This window comes from Anolis sagrei, chromosome 5 (assembly GCF_037176765.1).
Source record: "Anolis sagrei isolate rAnoSag1 chromosome 5, rAnoSag1.mat, whole genome shotgun sequence".
NCBI classification, from domain to species: Eukaryota; Metazoa; Chordata; class Lepidosauria; order Squamata; family Dactyloidae; genus Anolis; species Anolis sagrei.
The window spans coordinates 49,658,044-49,674,125 of record NC_090025.1 but is presented as its reverse complement, the minus strand read 5'-3'; the positions used below and the strand labels follow the sequence as shown (position 1 = coordinate 49,674,125).

General features: G+C 36.1%; 1 protein-coding gene across 9 annotated transcripts in view; it reads left to right on the top strand.

Annotated features, from left to right (window-relative positions):
* LRBA (LPS responsive beige-like anchor protein) overlaps window positions 1-16,082 on the top strand; it is a 420,612-nt gene that overhangs the window by 208,699 nt on the left and 195,831 nt on the right. For 5 of the 9 annotated variants that reach the window (XM_060778855.2, XM_060778851.2, XM_060778852.2 and 2 more), the window contains one exon: window positions 13,381-13,541. In XM_060778855.2, the coding sequence (XP_060634838.2) occupies window positions 13,381-13,541 (161 nt within the window). Of the gene's footprint in view, window positions 1-13,058; window positions 13,208-13,380; window positions 13,542-16,082 lie in introns of those variants that run through there. The other 4 variants (XM_060778857.2, XM_060778854.2, XM_060778853.2 and 1 more) reach the window with 2 other exon arrangements.

Here is a 16,082-nt window from a genome sequence, read left to right as displayed (position 1 = left end):
TCATGAGGAGACAGGAAAGCCTAGAGAAGACAATTATGCTGGGGAAAGTGGAAGGCAAAAGGAAGAGGGGCCGACCAAGGGCAAGATGGATGGATGGCATCCTTGAAGTGACTGGACTGACCTTGAGGGAGTTGGGGGTGGTAACGGCCGACAGGGAGCTCTGGCGTAGGCTGGTCCATGAGGTCACGAAGAGTCGGAGACGACTGAACGAATGAACAACAACAACAAGTGGTTTATGTGGTTTAGGGATGTTAGTGTTCACCTATTTATTTATCTCATGTAGATGGATAATTTCTACAGCTTCTTCCCTGTCACAGAAGACTAATAATTCTAACTAGTTATCTCTTGTTATTTGTACATCCACAAGAATATTGAAGAATTATTCTGTCCATAAATATGCGTGATTTTATATGAAAATTGTGATTGGGTTGGGATTGTACAAATTGTTGGGGATCAGGAGCTGTTAGGTTCAAAATAACCCTCTCTGGGGCTGATTCCATCAAAAATATAGCAGAGTGCTAGATGCACAGTTCATAAACTTACATGTAGTGAACAAGGATTGGTTTCCATTCAACAGGATGGAACAGGATTACAGATCCACAACTTCATAGGATCCAAATAATATGTTTATTAAAGACAAAAGAAATCCATTCTAGTTAGGAAAGGTTCTTGGAGCTAACTAGCTTCATTGAGTTAACTTCTAAGGAAAAGAAAAAGGAAAAATAATAAAAGTAGCTATATCTACTACATCTTGCCTGGACAATGGCAAGATGCCTCCTCACTCTAGAGAAGACAAAAGGAGAAGAAGATAAACCAATATGGAGAACTCTGACCACATGGCTTTGCCAGGGCAATAAAATACTTTTAAAGAGGAGGTTACACTTTCCCTGAAGAGATCACATAAATATTGAAAGGGGGGGGGGGGAGAGATAGTGGCATGCAAAGATGAGTAAGGCAACCTCCTTCTAAGCCCCTTCTTAAGATAAGCTTTCTTGAGGAAATTGGGGAAGGAATCCCTCACTCTAATCTATCCAGGATAACTACTAATCGAGAGCTGGAGACTTGTGCAGTCAGGGATGAAACCCAACACAAATGAACATGTTTCTTACACAAAATGTTCTTTTCACATTTTGCTACAAATTTACTCTCTTGCAATTTTTTAAAAGTGTTTGTGTGAAAAATTAAGAAAAAACAATGTTCATGCAATTTTTTGTGTATACAAAAATTATATCTGCACATTATAATTACCCAAAACATTCTGGGCTGTATGAATATATGGTAAATACTGCAAAATACCTCTAGAGTGGATTTCCCCCCATTTTTCAGCCAGGATAAGTAACAGCAAATATTATTTCCAACTCTACTGTGGTATAAGAATTTTCTAACAGTGGGTACATTAACTAAATAACTAGATACTGTTCAATATGGATATGCTCATTTTGACAGAATTTGTAGTTGCAACTTGAATCTTTAACTGTGGAATTGAGGACAGAGGTTATTATTATTATTATTATTATTATTACTTTATTTGTACCCCGCTAGCATCTCTCGAAGGACTCGATGCGGCTTACATAGGCCAAGGCCTCAAAACACAATACAACAATACAATACCTGGAGCAAATTAAAAACAGTTAAGTAGAATAAACAGTAATAACAATACATCGAGACATCAAGACACTATAAAACTGGGCCAGGCCAGAGTAATGGGTACAAGATTAAAAGTGCTGAAGTGGCAGGAGGTATGTAGGATTATAAAGTAAGTGCAGTGATCAGAATGTTGTCATTTTTTTCTGTGAGCAACAAATCTGTGGAACATTCCTTAATTTTTTTAAACAATGGAGACAACTTTGTAGTTACCCGATCACTATTTCTTATATATCTGCACCAAAATCAAGGTATGGATCTCCAAAATCATACGTGTTGCAATGGTGCAATTTTGTTAAAAGGAAAAACAAAAAAACAAAATTCAGTGTTTGGTTTTGAGTTTAATATGACTATATTAATGAGATGTGCCTTGTTTGTTATTTGGAAATTAATAAATATAGTAATTTATTATTACAGATTTGTGAATTCTTTGAGAGGGAGAACTGGGATTCATTTTACTGTTCCTGTTAAGAAATTTAATAAAGTAGTCCTGAGACCCATTTTTCCCAAGATTCAGGCTAAATCATTATGCAGAATGCAGTATTGTGTTAGGTAGCAGAGGTAGACAGGTAGAGAATGATAGCAGGGTGCCTTTCCTTCACCTCCTTTGCTAGGGTAGTGATATGGAGTGGAGGATATGCTTCAGTGTAAAAAATAAAATTCAACTACCTGCATAGTTGTTTTAATAAATGGATTAGGGGAGGAGGGCTCATCATTTGCCTAAGACAGAACACCTTGTTGAAAAAGTTAAAAGTCTTCAAATTCCAAAGAACCAGTACCATTAGATAATCTTGGCCTATGTGGAAAAGGAGATGGCTATTTGCAAAATGTTTTGGATCAACATAATCAACATTTAAAACTTGGAGATGGGGAACACAGAGGTCAGTGCCATTCCCATTTTTCCTCTATCGCTTTAGGGAGAGAGAAGCATATGCTACAAAGTTCATAAGGGACCCACATTAACTATTTAATTTGATTTCACCCTTCACAGAAAAGCCTACAATATTTGTTAGACACTTGAGCAATAAACCCAATTCCTTCTTTTCAGTGGCAGTCCAGGATCAGCTTGATTATTTTTACAGTCCAGAAAAGAATAAAATTGTAGATATAAATAAAGGCAGTTTATGTCTTCCATCTATCTGGGAGATTTCTTCTTTTTCTAACTAGAACACCTAATAAATCCTTTTAACTACTTTTGCACAGGTGTAGCCATTGTTTTGCAATCAAATATTAATGCATGTGGAATATTTAATGGAAAACAGGATCTTTGACTTCTGTTATAGGTTAATATTCCAGTAGGATGTCTCCAAATGCCAAGTTTGGGAGATAATAAGAACTGCAGACATTGTGTAAAACTACCATACTTAAATTATATTCAGGGGTTTTTGTTTGCCCAGAAATACGGTTTTCCAGTTGATCTATGTACCAGTGTTGTCCACATAGAGTATGAATACAGAGCATGTTTTACTTATTGTCATTTCTGGAGAGATTACATTTTATAGTTGGTAAATGGGAAATGCTATAGTATATGCCATACCATATTTTTATAGAATTATTATGATTCCACATACTGAATTAAAAGCAGTTATAAAGACATTAATTTTATGATATTGGCATTACTGAGTATGCACTGCTCCACTATGATCCAGAAAGAGAAGAAAATGTTGCTGTAAAATTTCAGATCCTTTTTAAGTTATAAGATCTGTCTGTATGTGATGAATTGTGGTCCTTTACAGAGAAAAGAGTACTAAGCAGTTAATCAAAAAACGATCTATCTGTGGCATATATCAACCTGTAAAAGATACATTTGTGTAGAGATTCATGGGTTGTGGTGTGATTTTATTTTAGAAAGAGCCCAATAACTACCTAGGATAGTAGTCATAAATAATCAAATACTTCTAAGGAGCTCAAATGAAACAAAGAATAACATCTCATACATGCAGACATACAAGCTTTTTTATTCTTTCTGGGAAATGTGTGTAGTCTGTCTGAAATTTCTGCTTGTTGTTTTACAGTTACTCAACCATTGAAAAAGTAAAGTACTTGATTTAATTAATCATGTTGCATCAATGGAACTAGCTCCAAGTAGATGTAGCTACACATATTTTGATATTCTGACATAACAAAGCTTGTTCTGAGCTTATTAAGAAGAGTCTATTAAAAGGATGGCTATTGTAGAATTGCTGTGTAATTTAGAAAATGAATATGACCTCATGGAAAAGGAAATGTAGAGGTACCTACACTTTATAAAAGAGATTACTCTTGTAAAAAACAAAATAAATATAATATAACATATAAGCAAGAGTATTCTGGCAGCACTGAAATGTTTTCCAGTTTGTATTGTTACTCTTGTATATGTTCTTGTACTTTTCTAACTTTGTGAGCACAATAAGTGATCCATGATCTCATGAGTTTCCAGGTTGTTGGTTTTACTTATCAACTAGCAATTCTGCAAAAATAATGATTTGATATTTGTTGGGCTTTAAAATTGTCTATGAGTAATCATATTTTAAAATATTTTGTATAGAATGGGTTTGCAATCAGTTGTGCTCTTACCTGATATTTATTCAATATATTCTATATATTGTGTTGGTCTCAAGCAAATTAGCTCAGCAGGCGACAAGCCATTTCATCAGAGAATTCATGACAGGTTGCTCTGTTTTTGTTACATCTTCAGCATGAAGGATGCATGGAGCCCCCAGTGGTGCAGTGGGTTAAACCCTTGTGTCAGCAGGACTGAAGACCGACAGGTTGGAGGTTCGAATCCGGGGAGAGCGCAGATGAGCTCCCTCTGTCAGCTCCTGTTCCCTATGCGGGAACATGAGAGAAGCCTCCCACAAGGATGATAAAAACGTCAAAACATCCATTTCTCTCACACCAGAAGCGACTTGCAGTTTCTCATGTCACTCCTGACATGAAAAAAAAAGCATGAAGGATTTTTGATTGAATAGCAATTAACTGCCTCCCTTTTTCTGATACACACCTTAACATGATAAGGGGTTTGAGTGTGTCATAGAAACTGAGAGATGTTCTGTTAGGAGATTAGATATCTAGTCTTCTAATAAAATCCCCAAAGCTGGAATGCACAAAGTAGAGGCATCCTATTATGATACATGTATCCATTTTAAGGAGTAATGGCTAATTGGTGAAAGAAAACATAGATTGCACAGAAGCACCAAAAGGAAAGTTACTGGCTACTCAGAGACACTGGTGGAAGATCTCTTTGAGACAACAGGAATAGCAATTCAGCAAATCCTTGTTAGTCCTGTGAAGGAAGCATTGGTAAAGCTCTTCTGAATGTGTTTTACACTGAAATCCCTATAGTATGACGATCCAAAATGAAACATGAAATATTGCCAGAACATCTCCCCCCCCAACCCCAGATTAGAAGGTACTTAATAATTTTTTCAGACTAATGCATTTTGATCAGGGACCACTCTCCAACATTACTACCAAAAGGGTTATAAATCAGTTTTTGGTCAACTTTAGATTTGGTCTGGTTATTTTGGGTGCTGGTTTAGAAAATTGCATTAGATAGACCACATCAGCTTACCCACAGAAAACCATATTTAATAATCTAGAGCTGATGTGGTGTATCTAATGCAATTTTCTGAATCAGTACCCCAAATAATCCCAAGAACAGGCCTAAAAATGAAGACACCAGGGCGCCCCTGCTTCCAGGTGCAACATGGAATGACTCTGCTCAGGGGGAGGGAAGAGGAGAAGCAGCAGTCAGGAGGCTTGTTGTACCTTTTGTGGGTAATCAGCCTCTTTCCTCCCAACATCCCTATTGCCTCGTCGCTATAAGAGGGTTTCATGAAAATAGCCACTCTCATTGCAACGAGGCAGTAACGGTAAGTCTGCGGACAATGTTTTAGTTCCTGCGGACCACTGGTGGTCCACAGACCACAGATTTGGAACCACTGAAGTAGGACATGGAAGGGTTCAGCCTGAAACCCTGGGAAATCACTGTGGTTTTATATAGATGATGGGTGTTAAAGATGTGTCCTACTAGTTTTCTTTACTATTCGGACCTAAATTCTGGGATAGACAGTACTGAATTACCCAGATTAATTATCTGATTTGATATAACTCATCTTCTTGCAACAGTATGTGTATCTGTACAATTGTTTTAGTACTTAGGAAAATTACTTATTAGAAATGTCTCTTATCTTGGGGAGTGCTATTTATCCTGGATTCAAATGGATCTACTTCCAGGTTTTCCACATTAATTAGTTTTACTTCATAGTAGTAAACTAAGACAATTATCAGCCATACTTTGGACAATTGAATATAGGGGGCCTGAAATCTATGCAATTTTAACTCAAATAGGAATCTGATCAGATGCATAATTTCACCAATATATATTATAAACTATATCCATTATTTGATTTTTCCCCCATTGATTTATCATTCATTATTAATGGTTCATGCCTAGCTTATGGGATGATTTGAGGTGAGATGAAGTGGTAAGAAAGTGTGATTGTATGATAACATTTCTCTCAAGATTTTTACGAGGAAATTGAAAATTTTTCAAACCATCTCATAATCTTGCCTTTACATTCTGATTTGAAGTTAATTATGGCTTTCTCATAATTGTTCATACCTATGCAGACACAAGAGAGCACTATGACACTGAAAAACGTAATAAAGAAAATGAGTGAACCCATAGCACATCAACTTGCATGTAAATTTCTCACTCAATCTGGTGATGGTGGGGGAGCTTAATCTCACCCTTAAGGCGCCTCAACGCTGGTCCGCATTGGAGCTCCTTCTCAATGCGGCTTTCCCGTCGCCATCACCCACTGGAAGGGAGGGGGGTCAGTTACATAATCCAAAGATAGAAGTGATATTTCTGATTTAAGGTCAGGTCTCCAGAAGGTCTAGGAAATACCTTACTGTGGGATCTATGAATAAAAACTAAGTTGGCTATCTGAATGTTTCTATACAAATTACTACAGCATGAGCATTTTTAAAAATCATAATTACATGCCATTCTGCCCTTTCTGAATGCTCCGAGGCTTTAGTACAAAAAATATGTGATGCTCTGAAAATATTTTATTCCGCCAAACACTGTATTTCCATTAAGATGGTCTACGAGATGGAAAGCTTGTGCGTTATTTATGGCTGCTACTTGATAAATGGGAGAGGTTTTGGTTAGTATTCTCCATCTCTATCTGCATGAAGGCACAATGCGTTTCAGTTCACGAGATAGAAGAGAATGCTTTATCTCTTGATGCCCTCTAATACTTGGATGTTATTTCATCTAGATTTATGCTGAAAGTAAAGCCTTGATGGAACTCAGGCACTTTTATCTTTCAATTTAAAATCAAGTGCATAAGGCAGGAAGACCATTTATTTACTTATATTTAAGAAAGATTTAGCATTTTATTTTTTTACCATCACTGAAATAATATGGAAATGAGGGAAAATGCTTAGACTGGAAATTTTGAAGCATTACACACACTGCATTTACTCTTGAAAATGCACTATTTGAATTTACACTTGTGCTCTGGATTCATGATCAAAAATTGTAAACATTCGAAAATGATGTATTTATTCCTCTGTGACTGTTTGACAGTATAAGTTTATAGTACTATGTACTATGTTTTCAAACAAAATTTGAAAACAACTTGTTAAAAATTATTTTTCTAGCCCAAATTCATTTCATCCAACATTTTTGACAATGATTTATACTTTATGCACCGAACACTAACAATATTAAAGTGCCGAGGAACAATCAATGTTTCATATCAGTTTCATTACTTTTTGTTACTTTTGTTTTTAGTCATTTTAATTTTTATAACTAAATACAGCTACATTACTAATCCATTATCAGTTAACATAACCAATGATGTTATAATTTTCTCTTTAATATTTTAATATTAAAGTCAGGTTTATTTAATAGTTGAACAATAATGTGTTAGGATAAACCATTGAGTTTATTGGTACCCATTAACATGTAAACATACATCAAAGAGGTTAGCTTCTACCTACAGAGCTGTAGAAACTAAGGAAAAGTCTTCCCTTCTTTTTAATCCTGTATACACTCTAGACCAGTGGTTCCCAACCTGTGGTCCATGGACCACCAGTGGTCCTGAAGAACTAAAATATGGTCTATGGCCTCACTGTTATTACACCGTTGCAACAAGAGCGACTGGTTTCGCAAAACCCTCTTATAGTGCTGAGGCTTATGAAATATGGTTTTCTGTGGGCGAGCAGATAGCAACTACTGGATGACATATGTTCTGTATTAGATACTAGAGCTGATGTGATCTATCCAATGCAGCCTTCTGAATCAGCACCCCAAATAACCAAACCAAATCTAAAGTTGACCAAAAAATTATTCATAACCCTTTTGGTACTAATATGAGAGAGTGGTTCCTGGTCAAAGTGGTCCCTGGTCAAAGTGGTCCCTGGTCAAAGTAGTCCCTGGTCAAGTAGTTTCTGGTCAAAAAAAGGTTGAGAATCACTGGTCTAGACTGTTCAGCACAAATTCTGTTTCTCAGTCATAATTCTTTTGGTCTCTAATTATGATGTAGGCATACATTCAGTCTGCCTTTCATTGCTTTTGGGCAGAAGAGCCTATGTATATGACTGTTTATGGGTGATTTGAGGCAATTCTACATTCATGATCAAATGTCTCTAGAAAAGAAAACAGTCTGTGCCTTATTTGACCTTCCTGTTATGGGTTCCATAGTGTTTGCATCACTCTGAAACAATGTAAGAATACTCACTTCAAATTTATCTTGAAATTTGTCATTCTTCTAAAACTATTCTAGAGCAGGCATATGGAAAGTATAATCCATGGGAAAGGCTTTCCCACGTCCCTTTTGACATTCTTTGGAGCCTCTCAAAGATATCTGCCAAGCCATGAAAGTTGACTGCATTTTAAAATGAATTTCCTAGGGTGATTTTTTAAAATCCACAAACCACCTCCAAATGTGGCAGCTGTGCTTGTTCTAAAATTGATGCAGCAGTGCAGGTGCCAAAAGTTCAGGTTATACCTTAAGAAACCATTGTTGCGTGGAGCCACCAAAGACTGGTCTCATTCTCCCCTTTTCTTACTGAAGTGATGATTCCATTCCTCCGTCTGTTTTTACCTCTGTTGTTGCTATTAAGAACAGTTTACTTTTCTAATGCTCAGTGTGTGCTATACTATACTTTACCCTTTTTCTATAAACAGTTATGATCAAATATTGTTGAGCTGTTTGTCATTTGTGTCGGTGTTAATTTCTCCTTATTGTTGGAATACCACTTGCGTGAACTTGATTGCTTTGTTGTTGATCCTTAGTATGTCAAGATGCCAGTTCCCACTCTCACCCTTCCATACCTGTTTCTCTTTGTTCATTTTTTCTAAGTTAGGATTTATACATATTTCATGGTGAACTGAAAAATCTAGGAAGACCAGCTGTAGAAAAAAAAGTACATCTCCACCATCCTGCACACATAACGCTGTGTTTTAAGTGGACCACCCACCAATTCTGTTTTATAGGCTGTTGGAATACGGACACATAATGTGTATGTTGTGCCATTATAATTAGCTTGCCCTAGACACTTGTGAGGTTTTCACACAGTCATGAATGTAAAATTTTGGAAAGGTTTGTTAGGTGATCATGTTTGGTATAGGCTCAGAATCTGTTATGAGGGTAATTAATTGTGTGAGGTTCTGGAACTGTCAGTCAGGCACTTTCCTCAGTGGCACAAAACTCACACTCATGACCAGGGATAAGTAAACATTTTACCTGCATGATGTATTTAACCTCCAGCCCAGGAAACAAGAGATGTTTTTCTTTTGAACAAGCATCTTGTGAAATGAGCTCCAGACTGGTCTCCTGTTTTCATTACAGCATGCGGTTTATTAACGCTACTGCGCTGTACTTTCTGTCTGGTTTTATATTTTGCAAAATTATCCTTCACGCAGATTATTTTTTCTTTGGTGTATTTCAACTATTTTTTGTTATAGACACTGTTACATGGATTCTTTTTTTAGTTGTACTAGCTTCTGTGAAATGTTAGCTTTATATTGGTCACTCCTCCTAAAACCCAGAAAATTTTGGAAATTTTGCCTGACTCAAAAGGTGTTTCATAACACAGCCACTTACGATCAGGAAGGCTACATTTTTGTTGCCTATTCACATCAAACTGTTTTCTCCCCAAAGAGCTTTGGCCACTGTACCATTCCTGTATGTTAAAGGCAATCAATTCCATAACAAATTTATATTTTTGATCAAGAAAAGCCACTAATTGATGCTCTTCTGCAGTTGCAGAAGCATTGAATGTCCTTGACCAACCATGCAGTTATGTGTATGTGAGAGTGGGAATATTTATTTATCATATCAGAAATGAACCAAAACTACACTTGTAATGTATTTTAAAAGCACAAAGTTTAAAAACAGCATTATATTAAATGTCCTTTGACCAGTACCTGGCCACTTGGAGTGCTTCTGGTGTTGCTATAAGAAGATCCTCCATTGTGCATGTGGAAGGGCTTGGGTTGCATTGTAATAGGCAGTGTGTGGTTTTCTGTTCTCCACACTCGTGGACTCCACTCTGTGGCCCCATTTCTTACGGTTGGCTCTTAAGAGTTGGAAAGAAGAGATTTTAATAGCCTTACGCCTGGAACATGCAAATCTATCTATATAAAGTAATGACTAGCAATTTTATTTGCTAGGAGGCTCAGCTACAGAATTGTCTACTTCCACAAGAAACAGTCTATTTTACTACGAATATCTTTGGGAGTCTTCTTTCCGCATCACTGCTTTTTCCAAGACAAGGAGTTTAGAAATTTCTAGATCATTCTTCCTTGTCAGGGTCACTTGTCTCCTGGTTTTTGGTAACAGGGACTGCCTTTTATTTTCAAAACCATTATAAATGCAGCTTGAACTGGTTTTGGTCTCGCTGCTGATTATATTTTCATTATTCTGTGATTTTAGCTTTGGTTCAGAACTGTCTTGTATAAGCAGAAATCTGATTTTTTTTCATGTGCAGTAACCCATTTAGATGCTCCCAATTAACCATTGTTGCATTGGCAAGCAAGTAGCTTTGTTAGGCTTCAGCAGAAGTTGCCAATAATATACTGACTTTGTTTTATGGGGGAGGAATCTGAATAGCTTTGTCAGGAAGCTTTATTGCCACAGATCATGTTCATTAGAAAGCAGCACCACTGTGGAACATTGTAATATTTTGGCAGCTTTGAGTTCTACGCACCAAAATCAATTGAACATTAATGGTCATATTATGTCTTGTCTGATTGTCCTGATGAAATCAAGCTTGTGCATCTCCCAATGGCTTACAAAGGCAATAAAAGGATCTGGAGATACAGCCCAATATTGTTGAAATATATTTTCTCCCTAATGCAAGTTACTCAAGACACATTCTGTACCTCGATTCCATCATGTGACATTTAATTTAGGTAAATGCAAGGCGTGTTGGATTAAGTTCGGAAAGCAACAAAAGACTAGAATATTGTGTTTTTGTTCAGATATTTTCACACCTTGCACATAGTTAAATCAGATTTCAGTAATGTTAATGCCATTGCCATGCATGTTGTTGTGATTGTAACCAGAATGCCATCATTTAATTTCATCAAAAGTGTGGAAAGACAAATGGATGGCATTAATAATTTACCATCTTTGCATAATACTGTAGTGCAGATTATTGGAGGGACTGATGGCAGAAGCAGTTAACAAATTTGAGGCGCCTCCATTAGCTTTTCATTGTCATATGTTTGTGGCACTGGTTACAATGAGCTTTGCAAGAGATCTCAGTCTAGGGAACTAATTACTTGTGTTGATTGCTATCCTGATGAATAGACTCTCATTGTATCTTTCCCCCGAAGATGAGGAGCTGTTTGTGATTCACGACTCTATGCTAGCTGATATTTGATAGTAATTTTAACAGATAAATGAAGGAAGGCAGAATGATGAAGTGGCTATCCTGTTCTCTATGACTATCAAATGCATACACATAGCCAGCTGTGTTCTGCGTTTTTTTGAAATCGCTAATGGAGAATTTTAAGTTATTAATCACGCTTTGGGCAAACGTAGCTTTGTCGTACACTTGCAGCTATCCTAGATAAATTGTACAGAATTATTTGCAAACAAAAGTCCCTTAAGCTTGTTTTTAGAATACATGGTATATAGATAATAAAAATGTGGGGCTTATGGTTAAAAGGAATATAAATTATTTACAAAATAGTGACAATTGCAGGCAGGAAGGAATGAAGTTATTCACGAGTTATTACCTGAACTGGTTTGGAGAGTGAAAAACCCATATTTTGCAAGCTTTTGTTTTTACACAATATTTTATCATCCAATATGGGTTTCAAAAGAAAAAACCTTAATGAACAGAACTCTGCAGTAGACTTGTAGTCAGTCATCTAGTCTCTAACGGGAAATATTTCCTTTTCAAAGATGGAATAATTGAAGAAGGGAAATCTCTAGTATGGTGCATCTGTAATCATTTGCAATTTATAAATTAATCAGAGCTATTAATTTGTCAGAGCTGACAGATATACAGTGATTATTAGCTCATGAAAAAGAAATAAGATTATACTTGGTAGTTTTGGTTTGCCGTTCTTGAAGTTACCATTATTTTATATCTGAAATTATACTTTTGTAATTGGAGCCTGCAGATGTTGGTTGTAGATCTCTAGTGATAGTGTTATTCTTACAGGGTTTATTATTTAACATACAATAAATTTATTTGCATATATAGTTACGAATACACCCCTGAATTGGCTGCTTTTGTAGTTTTTAGTGGTTAATATGCAGTTTTACAGCACACTAACTCACAACCATCTAACAAGATAGAAATTGGCATTTATGTATGGCCATATAAAAAAGATCTATGCATATTTGCATAACACAATATGGAAAATAAACAAATGTGCCAGAATCTTTTTCTAAATCTAAATTTTGAAAAGTGTGCCTTCAATATCGCTCACCATAGTGTGTTGTTTTTAATTAAATGCAAAAATGAAACTACATAAAACAGAAATCCAATCTGATTTGTTAGAAAATAGATTGCTATTTCACTCTCCTGGAATGGTTTATTTAAAAACAGGAAATGGAAACGAAATGTATTTTCTTGTGTTGTTGTAAGCCTCGGGGGCTAAATGTAATGAATATTTTAAGAGATTATTTTAATTAAATTCCTGCACATCTAAACAGAGTAATATTTTATTATCACATACATAATCATGGAACAGAAGTATTCATTAAAGTTAACACTTTCTTGACCAAGAATTCACAGTATGATTTACTGACCTTGTGCAAAAAGGCACAAATTAGGAAGAAAAATGGAAGGGGGACAGACTTTGATTAATATAGGTAATGCTATACCATATTTATAATAGCCTTTTCCCTATTCTGGTTTATAAATGCAGTCACTGAGAAAGGTGCCCTGCTGAGGCTGAAATGAGGCTGGAATCGGAGCACATGCCACTAGAGTGTGGTGAAACTGATCACACTGTCAGCAATTCATTTCAAAATGATGTATTTAGTGCTCATTTCACCTTCCAAGGCAAAAAAAGGAGGAAAGGAGTTCCTCAGACTGGAAGGTGATATTGTTATTTTCAAGGACATACTGAAGTTAAAAGATTGGAGAACGGGTTTTAGGGTGCTGTTTAAAAAGAAAAAGAAAGAGGAAACAAGGAAAGCTTTATGCAGAAATGCAGTGCTACCATGCTGTTTGATAATTGCTAACATATGTGGCTCCTCTGTTTCATTGTAGTCGTCCTCGTGAGTTCTGGCGCCTTGACTACTGGGAAGATGACTTGCGGCGCCGACGACGATTTGTGCGTAACCCCCTTGGATCGACACATCCTGAAGCAACATTAAAAGCAGCCATAGACCATGGTCAGTGTAAAATCTGCTCCTTGCCAATAGCAGCAGGTACAGTACATGGCAATGAAGCAGAGCCCTTCGTTTGTCTGTGAGAATATGAACTCTTACATTCAGGGGTCTCTTCATTGCATTTCAGACTTGTGCGTTTTAAGACCTAATTAGATCTTTATGATACCTCTCTGTGCAAGCCCTTTACATTGTGAGTTAAACTGGCCAATGATTTGAGACAAAGCTGAAATATCCCTACACTGTTTTCCTCATATTGCCATATTGCATTTATTGAAAGTTTAACTCCACTGCTCAGACCTTTACAAGCTCCTCCCCTACAAATTGCACTTTTCATTGCTATCTCATCCAGAGTTTTATCATTTTATGTTGTGCATTTGGCCCGCCCACTGTGTTTGATTTTCTATTATGTTATTTTGTATTATTTATTTTACTTGATTGCTTTACTTTTATTGTGATGTTATTTTGTTGTTTATATTTTATGTTGCTGTAATGTATTGCTGGGCTTGGCCTCATGTAAGCTGTTCTGAGTCCCCTTTGGGGAGATGGTGGAGGGGTATAAATAATAATAATAATAATAATAATAATAATAATCCCTTTACTCCCTCAATGTGGGCTTGTGACAACCCTTACATGAGTTGTAGCAATATGGACAATACTTTCCTATGGTTTTAAAATTTAATGTCAGATTATAGTTCTGTTTATATTTTTAATATCTCTTCCTTTAATTCTATCTGTTTCCCCCACTTTTAATCTGGAAAGTAATACAAGTCAAACAGTAATGCATTCTCCAAATGCGAGGAATAAATGTAGAAATAGATATCTATATCATTAGTATTTTTCTTACGTTGCATCAGTTTGGTCGCAGAAAATGTAAAACATATTTACAATGCCGAATTATGCTTTCTCTTTTATAACTCGTAAAAGCCAACTGAGCTAAATATATAAACACTCTTACTTATCTATGATGCTTCTGAAATCCATTTATCTTATATGTTTTCCTTTCTAGTATGCTTACTCAAATAAATCAAATGAATGTTGGTGAAAATTAGATAAAAGCTAAAATTAGATTTGCTCAATGCCAGTCGCTAAAGTTTCATTGAATTGGTTTCCTGTCATTTTAATTTACTTTCTTTTTTTCTGTTGTTAATGTCAAATAAGTGATTTCTATTTGAAACTATCTGAGTATCATCTCTCCGCAGGAAAACATAATACTGTCATTTGAAATGTTTGTCTGGGGCCAAATATCTTAACCTTTTGCATCATTTTAAAATAGCCATTCCTGAAGAAAAATGTCTCCAGTACGTCATTAGGCATCTTGGTAGATGTAGCAGAAATCCTTTAAAATAAATGACCAAGGAAAGGCCAAATCTTAGCATAATGAGACCTTCAGCATTTGCTAAAGGGAAGGGGAGGTGATGGGATATAGTTAGTTTGACTCCTCTATCTTTAGAACTCCTTCTACATTTTTGTGTTGTCTTTTTCACTAAGGATTTCAAATGTATAAACGATTATAGGGCCCCCTGTATTAACTGTAATAAACTGACACTGTCATTTATATATTTTTATATTTAGAGTAATGAATATGTTTGCATGGCCCCTGGTGGCACAGTGGGTTAAACCGCTGAGTTGCTGAACTTGCTGACTGAAAGGTTGCCAGTTCGAATCTGGGGAGTAGGGTGAGCTCCTGCTGTTAGGCACAGCTTCTGCCAACCTAGAAGTTCGATAATATGCAATTGTGAGTAGATGAATAGGTACTGCTTCTGCGGGAAAGTAACGGTGCTCCATGCAGTCATGCTGGCCACATGACCTTGGAGGTGTCTACGGACAATGCCAGCTCTTTGGCTTAGAAATGAAGATGAGCACCACCCCCCAGACTTAATGTCAGGGGAAACCTTTACCTTTACGTTAATATGTATGTAACACTAAACTATAGTAGTAGTGTCTTCAGTATATAGTTTGAATCTTATGGTATGAATTTGATGCAGGTTTATGGAAAAAGTTAATATTTATCTCTGATAACTCTTCATGTTTTTAGCAAATTGTAGTATTTGGTTTCTCTCTCTCTCTCTTTGCTAAATGGAATTGCTGTGCACAGTCGTGTAGTAGTGCACAGTACTTTAGTATACATTAATTCTGTGTAAGTTTTTAAAGACTAAAATATAACTGCCAATTGCTATAATGGCATGTGACAAAAGTTTTCCAAAACACTCTCACCTTGTCGTTTTTATTAGGTATCCATTTCCCAATGACATAGCATGCAGGTGACAAAAATAATGTCAAGCAAGACCAATTAAAATATATTCAGGAAAGCATTGTATGCTAGGAAGCGATGACGAACCACACTTATTTGGAAGACTAACAATGTTGCATTTTACCTAAATTCTCATAGCTTTTTTTAACAAATAAAATAAAGGACACTCTATTTTGAAATGAAATAATGGATACCAAATATTTATCTGGACTTGATCCTGCCTTATCAGTTGGCCTTAAGTAAAAACTAGCGAACATTTTTGTAACTTTAGAACAACAAACAATACAATTATGCAGCTGGGATTCAACAAACTATTTAAGCGAGCCTAA